This window comes from Polyodon spathula, chromosome 8 (genome assembly GCF_017654505.1).
Source record: "Polyodon spathula isolate WHYD16114869_AA chromosome 8, ASM1765450v1, whole genome shotgun sequence".
Classification (NCBI taxonomy): domain Eukaryota; kingdom Metazoa; phylum Chordata; class Actinopteri; order Acipenseriformes; family Polyodontidae; genus Polyodon; species Polyodon spathula.
This window is the reverse complement of record NC_054541.1, coordinates 23,665,165-23,677,283: the sequence shown is the minus strand read 5'-3', so window position 1 is coordinate 23,677,283 and position 12,119 is coordinate 23,665,165. Positions and strand designations below refer to the sequence as shown.

The following is a 12,119-nucleotide window of genomic DNA, read 5'->3' as shown; positions in this document are numbered from 1 at the left end:
GACATCAGAACCATGCAACAATGGTTTTCTTATAATCTTTAGTACCAGTGCCACATCTTTGCATTACGCAGATGCAATGTACAAGGTCGAAAACACCATCTGTCTCCTGGACCTGCATTAAGGAACAATGTAGAAAACCATGAACTAAGACAGGGATTACCGTACTTAAAACTGTGTTACTGCAATGGTGCAGCGCTGATCAAGATACCCAAGAACCTGTTTCAAAATAAGGAAGTGACGTTAAAATATGTCTGCTACTGTGCCTACCTGCAGCAAGTGTCTCGTATTTTTATTCTGGTGAGCAGGAGCTGCGCATGTTGCAGATACAGTAACCGGATCCTTCTGGGGTTTGGGAAAAAAAAAAAAAAAAAAAAAAACATACAGCTGGCTCCTTGTGCCCATTCAGCACAACATTTAGAGCCATGTCACCCTTGGTCTTGTGCTTTCCAAGCAGACTGAGAATTAAGAGTTTACATAAAGTATTGCTCGTCTGTAAAGCTTTGCACAGCGGCACTAACATCGGGATTTGCGGCAGCCGATCTTCGTTATGGCCAAAAAGAACTCGATTGTGGCGGCGGGAGTTTGGTGCTCTTGCAACTACAGGTAGAGTCGCAGAGGTCCCGGCGATTTATCACAGTACTACCACCCGGCACAGAACTGCTCCGCTGTGCACCAGTTCACACAGCGGTCGGGATATGACTAGTTCGCTATGGGCGCTTTACAATGAGACCAAAAAACAGACAGAAGGTGAGTTGTATACTAGGCATCCAGCCTGCGTGCTGTACAATTTTTGAACATTTTTGAAATCAGATCAAAATTATACAGCAGGCATACCACGTTAATATAGAAACTTGACTTATTGGCTACAGTACAGTATGGGTTCAGTGTAATAATTCAGCCTATTCGATTATAAATAAGAAATACTGTATATAAATTGAGTAAAGTGGCAAAAATGGATGGACATTCCATATAGCCCACTACACTGGGAAGGGTTATTGCAGTTGGTAGGGTGGTTGTTTTCCCCGTTTTTCACAGTATTCCTTATCGTCACCTGTTTTGCACAGTTGCCCAACTGGGACTCAAAGCCCTGGAATGGGTCTGCCCACATCCACCACTGCCTGTTGTTGAGAGACCTTTTCTTTATTTAGCAGCTCCTTTCAGTATTTGTGATGAGTGTAATGAGGATGGATTAAAAATTAACAACAGGGATTAAAAGCAGTAATTGTACTAATTAAGTTAGTCTTACAGAATAATCAAATGGATGTCAGTAAAGGATCCAACCACTGTCCTGCTGAATGATGCAAAAAAGGACAAAAAAATCGATTTAAAATGGAAACAACTGACAGAAAATTGTCAATAATTACACCAGGAAAGTTGACTTTGGAATCCTGCTTTAATTTTTATTCTCAAAATGGCCAACTGAGTTTTTAGAAAAATCAGTAGTTTGTGGGATTCTGGAGAGAGAAGCACCTGCCTGCCAACCATTCTTCATGTGAACATTTACAGCACACATTCATTGACAGCATGAGAATGTATTAAATGAAAGCGGACTCCATGACCCTGTTGTGCGCAGTGCTGATGCATGCTTATAAAGACTGATTGTTTCATCCTTTAGTATGAGAATTTTGTATTGATGCATCCTGCTAAACATTTCGTTTTTATTTCCAGATGTAGTATCGTCTGTTACATGCAATTTGCTGAATCCAGATGCCATCTTTGCAAACAATGAAATGAGCCTTGAAGATACAGAGATCTACGGCTTTGACTATGACTACACCTTGGCTTTCTACTCCAACCGCCTTCACACCTTGATATTCAACATAGCACGAGACATTCTTATTGAAGAGCACAGGGTAAGGGCTTTGTGTGTGAAATTAAATGCAGGCTTTTTGGTCCTTGTCACAGCTTAGTTAACCTAAAGTACAGTATCTTTATATTGGTAATACATTTGTCCTTTTGGTTAGTATTCAGGGCAGATTACCTTAAAGAAAAGTGCTAATTTGAAGAACTGTAAATGTCAGCATTTTCTAAATCTTTTGGTCATTCTATTGTTTGATATATGTTTAACACCTTGATCATACAGCCATGTAAAGAGTACATCAGTAAAGATTCCTTTGAAATCTCTTATATTATTGGATTTTTCTGTTACTTGTTTTAGTACCCAGAAGGCCTTAGAGCTTATGAATATATCCCTGATTTTGCAATCCGGGGACTTCATTATGACGTACAAAAGGTGAGTGTATAGTAGTAATCCTCCAAAGTCTTTCAGTTTCATCAAAATAGTTTTATGGACTTTACTGATAAATAGTACGTGATTTTCAAATGTTAAACATGTGCCGTATAGTGACTAACCTGCCCTTGTACTGTTTTCTAATTTTATCAACATATCAGGACCTTTCAGATGGCTGCATTGTCAAGTTGTAATGCAGATTTTACAGTGAGCTATAGACAGCTATTGTCAACGGACAGCCAGTTCATTTTTTAGCTGCTAGCGTAGCCTGCAGAGATAAATATAAACCAATTGGCTAATACCAGCATGCCTTTTCTCTTAGTTCAAAACAGTCTGCAAAATAGAATGTAATTAAACTTTAGGCGTGTGACTGTTCTATGGATTCCAAATCTATATTTGGTCTTGGGTGCATGGAAATCTTTCCTAAGCGATGGGTTCAGAGTGAGAGTCTGCCAGACCTTGAAATATTGTTACCAAGTTAATATCAGTTAACCACTTCAACATTGATTTGCAGACACTGTAAACTTTCCAGGACACACTAAGTGGTTCAGATAGTTAAAGAAATATGCCAAATTGTTAAAGAAAAAGGATGTGTTCCAGCTTTACTCTTCTTTGGAGGCAAGCAGGAGAAGAAAAAAAGGAATAGTGAGTCAGATTCTTCAAAGAACGCAGTGAGCAGAGAAGGAAATGAAAGGAAACAGAACTTATTACAAGATGCCATAGCAACACACCAGGAATGATAAACAGTGAGACACCACTGAGGGGATAATGCGTTTGGGAAAGGCTAAAGAAAATAACCGAAAGGTCGGAATTGTGTAATATTGAAACCGATGACCAAATAAAATATTTAGTACAATGAATAGGTTTTGGGGAAATGCACAGTTTCAGGTTTCTTAAATAGTAATTTACAGTGTTGCCATGATGAAACAACCCCAATGTAAGCCTTCTTGGGAAAGTAAAATTATAGTACCCTATTCCCGAGCTCATCTGTGTGGTGGTGCTAGATGCTGCATGCAGAATAATGTCTGCTGTTGATAAATACTGGGGACAGCAGTGCTTCATTGACTAAGATCATAATGTATGAGCAATTATACTGCAACTTGAGTGTTGCCTGTTTGTCTTAGGCTTTACTGATGAAGATTGATGCCTTTCATTACATTCAGTTGGGAACTGTATACAGGTATGTACAGGTGTGTGATTTTTGTGACTATTCCTGTTCACAGTCTTAAAAAAAAGCAGAAATAGGAATACAGACATGAGAAAGATTTTCTTCTTTTTACCAGGGGGCTGCACCCAGTTTCAGATAAAGAAGTCATTGCTATGTATGAAGGCTCACATGTACCCCTGGAACAAATGAGTGACTTTTATGGCAAGGTAAGCCTTTCAGAGCGACACAGTGTCTTGTGTCTGGTTCTTCTCTCTGTGCCACCACTGAGCTACAATATATCTAAATTCTAAAATGGCTTGGATGAGCAGAGCACTCAGATTGGCTTGACCATATTCCAAACAGTGCTTTGTTAGACAACATCACAATCAGTTGAATCGCTGTATCTTTTTCTTTCTTATACAACTCAGGGACCATTTTGTAAACACCGAATAGACCAGTCATCTGATGACAAACCATGAGAGTGTTATCATTGCAGGTTTATTATGTACAGTGGATTGTGCATTATTCCTTCTAATTAATACGTCGATTATTTCAGTAAAGTAATATAGCGTTCAGAGAGTTATAAATCCTAATCAGGGTGAGTGTAGTATTTTATGATTTTACAAAAACACTGAGAATTAAGCCTGCAGGGCTAATACATTTACTCTGGAGTGTGCATTTTTCCTGTGATTTGCCCAAATGGGAAAAAAATAGGTGATAGTTTTGATAAAGTGAGATGGGGGGGACTTATTGTCTCCTGTAACATTGATGTAAAAACTGGGGCAAACATTATTTCTCTGTCAGACTGAAAGGTCATATGGACAGTATATTAAGACTTATAGCAACTGACTTTTAGTTTTGGTATGCTAAGCAGAGACCTGGAAAAACAGGATGTGAGTCTGCAACAGCTGAAGCAGTCAGTGGGAAGGGAAGACGCTCACGGATTGTGTGACCATGAAAGCAATTATATCAACACTTCGTTTCAGTGCCCTATTATGACCTTTAAATATGCAAGGGAATGAAGATAATAGAGGGGACTCGGCAGAGGTATACAGTACCAGAGTCATTTTAATATCCTTCTTTTTGTTCTTTTACAAATCAACACATTTTTACAGTTCTGCAGACCTCAGTTAATTCATCACAAGGTTTGAGTTGTTGGTGTGGATTCATATTCCAGTTTATTCCAGTTTATTTACAACACTGACAGGGGATGTATGTTTGTAATTTTTACATCTGCTATACAGATCAGCTGGGCTCTAAGAAGGCTGCTTGCTATAAATTTGTGCGTAAGTGGAGGGACTACAGGCTAACTGTGTACTTGCAGGCCTAGAAACAACAGCTGCTGGAGTATAGGGATGCTATCTCCTCGGCTAGATCAACATACTTCTCTAATCTTACTGAGAATGGTCATGACAATCCATGACTTTTGTTTTCTACAATAAGCAGATTGCTAGAGCTGAGCAGCTCTTCTGCATTACCTGCTCCTCAAGGCCTATGTTATGATTTCTTGGAATTTTCTATTGCTAAGGTCGACAATATCAGATGTTAATTCCAAGCCCTTGGTTCACCTATTTTGTTTTATCATCAACATGTCTTTACCAGCATTCCACTGGTTAATTTCACTCCTGTCACTCTCAGTAGGCTTACTGAATTGGTTCATAAAATGAAGCCCACTAATTGCTTGTTAGACCCCATTCCTACTTCCCTTGTTCATTCTTTTTTTCAGGCCCTCTGTCCGTTTGTGACTTACATCATTAATGAGTCCTTGCGCTCTGGAGTTGTGCCCTCTGCATTTAAAATTGCTGCTATCACATCAGTATGAAAAAAAACAAATGGTCCCATTGGTAACCTGGGCAGTTATAGGCCTATTTCTAACCTCCCTTTCCTGTCTAAAGTTCTGGAACGAATTGTGGCACAACAATGAAATAATCATCTCATGTTAAATAATCTTTATGAACCACTCCAGTCAGGTTTTAGACAGCTGCACAGCACTGAAACAGCTCTGGTCAAGGTTGTCAATGATCTGCTAATGGCTTCTGAATCTGGGACCCTCGCTATTTTGGTCTTACTGGACCTTAGTGCTGCTTTTGACACTGTGAAACGTAATACTCTCCTTGTCCTGCTGGAGAACATGCTTGACTTATCTGGTACATTTCTAGGCTGGTTTAATTCCTACCTCCGTGAGAGAAAGCATTTTGAAAGCATTGTATCTCTGGGTGGTTTTGGGTCTACTACTGGGTTGTTTTTTTCTGGTGTTCCCCAGGGCTCCATATTGGGACCTATCCTATTTAGCATATATATGCTTCTGATAGGTCACATTTTTGGAAGTCACGGTGTAAATTTTCACATCTATACCGATGATACCCAGATTTATCTGCAAACCACACCTGATATCGATTTGACTTGCTTACAAATTGTATTGCTGATATTAAGCTCTGGATACAACAAAACTTTCTGCAGCTAAACAGTGACAAGACTGAAGTTATGTTATTAGGTGATCTGCATCAATTGCGTAAATCCAGTTGTCAAAACATAATTATTGATGGGGTACTAACTGAGTTTTGTTCCAAAATGAAAAACTTGGTCTAGTCTAACCTTTGAGCCGCATGTTTGGAATATTACCAAGCTGTCTTTCTTTCACCTTCGGATCCTTGCTCAGTTGTGTCCTGTCTTGTCAATGTCTGCTGCAGAAAAACTTGTACATGCTTTTGTCTCCTCCAGACTTGACTATTGCAATAACTTACTTACTAGGGTGTCAAAGAACACTGTCCAAAAACTCCAGCCTGTCCAAAATTCAGCAGCTAGGTTGTTAACCAGGTCCCGCTCCTGTAAACATATAAGCCCTGTATTAAAATCTCTACACTGGTTGATGGTCAAATTCCATATTGATTATACATTTTTATTGTTGACTTTTAAGGCCAACAGGGGCATTTCTCTTATATCTGTGACCTGCTGTCAAATGACACTCCTGGTCATGCTCTACGGTCCGCTGATGTTGGTATTTTAACTGTTCCCTTAACCAAGCTGTGAGCAGTGGCTATGGAATTCACTCTTGCTTGAGATTCGAGTTTCTGAGTCCATGTCTGTTTTTAAATCTCGCCTAAAAACTTGTTCATTTAAATTGCATTCTTTTAGATTCTTTGTTCCTTTTTATTTTCTTGATTTTTAATATTGTTAGTAGTTTGTATTCAATTTTGTATAAGTCATAAATTTAGTTTAAATTGCTATTTTACTTGTCTTCCCTTGGTTTAAAATAAAGATTATTATTATTATTATTATTATTATTATTATTATATTATTATTATTATTATTATTATTATTTGTTTGTCCATTGAAAAATAGCAGATTAGAACCAAATTAATCAAGAACTAAAACTACTGCTTTCTTTAGGACAAGCTTTTTTCAATGCTAATCTTTATCTGAAGTGCACTGTATTTGTGTTTCATGCAGAGTTCCCATGGACACACATTGAAACAGTACATGGATATCTTCTCTTTACCAGAAATGACCCTGCTCTCCTGTGTCAACGATTACTTCATGAAACACAACATCGACTACGAACCTGTTCACCTCTACAAAGATGTCAAGGTGCAGTGCTGTTCAGTCTGCTTTGAGGGGCCATATTTTCAATGCGTTTCCTCCATTTTTAATTAACTCCAATTTGTTGAAAGAAGAAAAAATCATTAAATGTTACAAAATGAGATGCAAACTCCTTGAGAGTGCTTAAGAAAACTTGGATTATTTTATTTAGTTGTTTGGGTGTAGTTTTGTAAAATAACAGACAATTTATATTTTTTAATAAATAGGAGTTAATTAAAGACAGGAGGTAAATGTTTGGAAAATATGTCTCTCTGCCCTGTTCCCAGGGCAATATGCAATACTGGAGCTTGGACTGGCATGGTAACCTCTCCAGGACAGGGTTTGCTTTTAAGAGGATGAGATCAATAAGGGATTTTACAAACACTTCAAAACAGAAAAGCTTTGTGTCCTCAATGAATAACATGCTTTTTGCTATTGACAAATGTAGAGTTTTCTCAAAATTAATTTTTTTCAAGTCAGCTGGGGTCAAAAAAGGGCTTATTTACACTAATGTTTGATTCTGTTTTAGGGCTATGTGTTCTGTAATGAAAGTAAGCAGTTTCCAACTCAGCTTCTGTATCTTTTGAATCCAAGCTCCCTTATAAACTTCTGTTTCGCTGTTGCCCTGAGGGAAAACTGACCTTTGCTTAAGTAGTATCCCTCTTCACTGTTGTAATGAGAAACATGGAGACTTTCAGAACAGCTGTGAGCTGGTAACAGAATATACCTACCAGCTGGCTCTTGTGCTGCATACCTGTGGAGTCCAGCCTGAACTATAGGTTTGATTGACTTATGAAAATTCTGATTCCATTGAGATAACATTCAAGTTGCAGTATAATTGCTCACATTATGATATTAGTCAAAATAAGTGGTTGATGCGGTCCTCAGGGATTCCCTGGTGCGAAAGTCACCTTTTTGTTTGTTCTGGTGCAGAGACTCTTGATCTATGTGACAAATGCATCTAGGTGTACCTGTAATGAATTTGTATCTTTTAAACCCATCAGGAGGCCATTGGGGACGTCCATGTGAAGGGAATAATGTACCGAGCCGTGGAAGCAGATATTGGTAAGTGGATTATTTTTCTCTTTGTCTGTATCTAGTGTAAATATTATTATTATTATTATCATTATTATTATTATTATGCCTAGATTCGTAATGCTAACCTCTATGCCATGGTGTAAAGCTGAATAACCTACCTGGGAACTTCTCCCTTCTCTAGAAAAGTATATCTGCTATGGTGAGCAGACCCATGCTGTGCTGAGGAAGCTAGCAGAAAACAAGAAGAAGATGTTTCTCATTACAAACAGCCCCTTTGATTTTGTGTAAGTGAGATGCTATTTTACTAGCCTTTCTGTTTATTTGTATCCATTCTGAGTGCTCTCTGCTGTCATGGTGTCTACCACTCATTTCTGCACCGTTGTTTTTCCAGGGACCGAGGGATGAACTACATTGTAGGAAAGGACTGGAGAGACCTTTTCGATGTTGTCATAGTGTTGGCGGACAAGCCTGACTTTTTCAATGACAAGCGCAAGTCAGTTTACAAGTCTGTTTGTATAATAATCTTTTCATTATACTGATAAAGGTACTAGGCATTCTTTTAAGTTTAATAGAACATTTCAATGATAAGCCTCTGTAAACTTAGACCTCTTTCTACTGTGTCTGTCTGTGGCTTCTGAAGAAAAACACCCGAATGAAGTTAAAGGGGAGTGGTGTTTGGATTGCACAAACAGATCCCAGTCTTTAATGCTTGTTTATGGTTTTTTGATTTGTAGTGTTGGAACTTTTCTTTTGCAGACCGTTTCGAAGAGTAAATCACAAAGGGGTGCTGCTGTGGGACAGGATTCATCGATTAGAAAAAGGACAGATTTACAAACAGGTAGGATCTCACTTCTCAACCTTGTGGCCTGCTGCAATTTACAAATTAATTGGTATCTGATTTATTTTAAAACCAACTACTTTACTTTAGTATCTAATGATGTAGGAAAATACATGTTCTAGCGATGCCTGTAATGATGTTACAGTGTCAACACATGCATGTTTTTTATGTCAAGGATTGCAAACCAAATGCAAGGTGATGACACTAATGCTGTACAGAGTACCAGGCTGTCCTTATTGCTTTATATAACAGCTGATAAGAACCACGTTCTCATACATCAGCAGGAGGGTTGTTACTGAGACTTTGTGTTTTCTATAGGGCAATCTGTATGAGTTCCTGAGGCTGACAGGCTGGAGAGGTTCCAAAGTGCTTTATTTTGGAGATCACATCTACAGTGATCTAGCAGTGAGTAGTGTAAACCTGATTTGATTGTGACTATTAACTAACTAAAATACAGTATATCTTTAATACCCCCTTCTATGGCCACATTAAATCTCCAGAGTAGAGTTTTCAATCTACCTTAACATTTTTGGCATTAGTTATGTTGTGCCAGTGCTTTTATTTTTGAATGCACTCAAACTGCTGTTTCCAGATTCACAACTGGGTAGCACTGATGCCCAGAGAAGAGATCTGATGTCTGACTGCACTCTTCCCTCCCCCACCTCAACCCCACTCCCCCACCTCTTGCTTATCAGGACCTGACTCTGAAGCATGGCTGGCGGACCGGGGCCATTATTCCCGAGCTCAGGTCAGAGATCAAGATCATGAACACAGAGGAGTATGTACACCTCATGACCTGGCTGCAGGGACTCACTGGCCTGCTGGAGCGCATGCAGGTCGGTCTAGGAGGGAGGAGTGTGTGTGTCTGTTATTACTTTCTAGAAAGCTATACCAGGCTGCTATTTCGCAGGGGCTCTGTGCTTGAACATACACTGGAATTGTTATACCCTGTGTGTCAGTGTGACTTGGAATTCTGAAACCCGACACTTGCTACACTACATTGCAGAGTACCAGTTCAAACCAGCTGAGTTTTTTTTTTAAAGGCCTTCATGGTATGAAGTTTGGAAACAGCAAAATTGAAAGAGCAGTAGTGATCTTTATAGTGTGTAGTGGATAACGGAAATATTGTCACCTTAATGAGGAACTGTAATTTGTTTGTGACTTAGTAACTTAGCTTCTCTGTTGTTAATGTTTAAACTGTGGTATTGTGTTTATGCTCTCAAGGTGCACAGAGATGAAGAATCTCAAATGGTTTTGAGGCAATGGATCCAGGAAAGAGAAGCCATGAGGTGAGTTCTGTTGAAAGTAATCAATAGAAATGTCAACTGTTGATCTACACATCTGGGCATGTTGAATAAAATGGAAACATTGTGCATCTGGGGGCAGTTAGGCAAATCCAATGTAATATGTACAATTTTAACAAACTAGTTTTCTTGACCGCAGATTGAGGACGAAGAATATCTTTAACAGTCAGTTTGGGAGCCTCTTTAGGACGTACCACAACCCCACCTACTTCTCTCGCCGCCTCTCCAGATTTGCCGATATATACATGGCATCTCTCAGCTGCCTGCTCAACTATGACCTGCACCACACCTTCTTCCCCCGGCGCAACCCCTTGCAGCACGAGGCTTCGGTCTGGTCCGACCAGGTGTGTGCCGGGACGTCTAAAACCCCCTCCTTACCGAAATGGCTCAGATCAAATAAACAATTTAAGTGACCTAGGAAGTGGCTTCAAGGGTTTTGATGAAATCTTTTAAAATGAGATTCTATAAATAGATTTCAAGGGAAGCCCAGTTCTGTCTTTTAAGCACTTAAAAGTAAATAAACAATTTAAGGTTTTAAGTTGATTAAAGATTAAGATCAGGAATGAGCTTTAATTGATTAACACTGTAAATAGATTCATTTGATCTTAAAGTGTTGCAGAACACCCTGCAGTGTTTACAAGAAACACATTGCTTTACCCTTGCAGTATCTCATGTTGTCCAGGTCACAGCATGTATTTATTTATTTCTTTTACAGATTCCTGATAGGTTTGATATTTTTTCAATTATTACTCTGTAACGTTTGTCTGGAGAAAGAGAATTAGTCTTGCAAACATCGGTGTATTCAGTTTATGCTCCCTTCTGCAATAATGCTGGTGCTCTGACTGAAATGAGTGGCATATTGTGGGAACAAAAAAACAGCATTGTTGCCGGAGGGAGCATGATCTGAATACACTGGTCCTTAGAAGAGATGTTAAGAAATGTATTGCTGACTTGATTTTTTAACCTGATGTGTGATTACAAATTTCAAGCTAATGTGTTTCTTATAAACTTTTCAAGGTATTCTGTAACATGTCTATTAAATATAATAAAGGAAAATGCTACTAAATATAACAGTTTAAAAATGATGAACTGTTTTTTGAAATCGCTGTCTGTTAGAGCTTAAATTCAATTTAAAAGTTTACTGTTACTCAATATCATAACATATGATGGCACCTTGAAGATATGGCAGATAAAAAAGTAGGAATAATAGCTGTGGAGTTTATATGAAATAAATGGCCCAGCTATACTTCCACTGCCATCTTTATACTGCTTTGCTGATTTTGATCTCTCTCATATTCTTGCTGCAGTTAGTATTTTTTTTTTTTTAATTAAGTGTATTTTGTTGATTATGTAAAAAATGTGTTTGTGTGAGTTGCTTTTGGCACAAGGATACAAGAAGCAATGTTACATATAAACAGATTTTAAATGTTTTCTTCGCTGTGGAGATATGTACTGTTTTAAGCTGATCCAGTTTGCTGAACTCGTTTCTTGAGAGCTTTATCCGAAGTGATACGCACTTTGCCAAAAAACATACATTATAAGATACAGTTGCAGTGTTCAAAGTCTACTGTGGAACATTTCTTGTCTTATCACTATTACTCTAGTTTTGTAGGGATCTATTTATACATTTGCACCATATTCTTTTATGGAAGTCAGGCCAGTGTGTGTGTGTGTGTGTGTGTATAATAATGGGCAACAAGATTGTACTGCCATGGGCCAGAGTTCTGGTGTTGATGCTGATACAACTGCCACGTGCATAAATATACCAAAAGAAAAGTTTGTGTGTTTGTGGATGACAAGACAGAAGTGCGAATAGACTTTACCTGTATTGAGTTTTGCACTATTGTACTTCATTGTAAGTGCAAATATCTGTAACTTTGTATTGGTAATCTTGAAAAAAAAAAAAGCTTAACATTCAAGTAACTGATGTAAATAAAAGTGGACGCCTCATTACATTAAGTGTGAATTTTCTGTTGGTCTTTA

General features: G+C 38.4%; 1 protein-coding gene across 1 annotated transcript; it reads left to right on the top strand.

Moving 5' to 3' along the window:
- Positions 1-332: 332 nt before the first annotated feature.
- LOC121319618 (5'-nucleotidase domain-containing protein 3-like) lies at positions 333-12,086 on the top strand. Its single transcript, XM_041257217.1, is given in 15 exon segments — positions 333-747; positions 1,669-1,853; positions 2,159-2,233; positions 3,355-3,410; positions 3,514-3,604; positions 6,828-6,965; positions 7,961-8,021; positions 8,176-8,278; positions 8,386-8,487; positions 8,751-8,832; positions 9,151-9,237; positions 9,528-9,668; positions 10,057-10,121; positions 10,276-10,499; positions 10,502-12,086. Coding segments are annotated over 15 exon segments (1,770 nt in total). The 5' UTR covers positions 333-422; the 3' UTR covers positions 10,537-12,086.
- Positions 12,087-12,119: the final 33 nt, after the last annotated feature.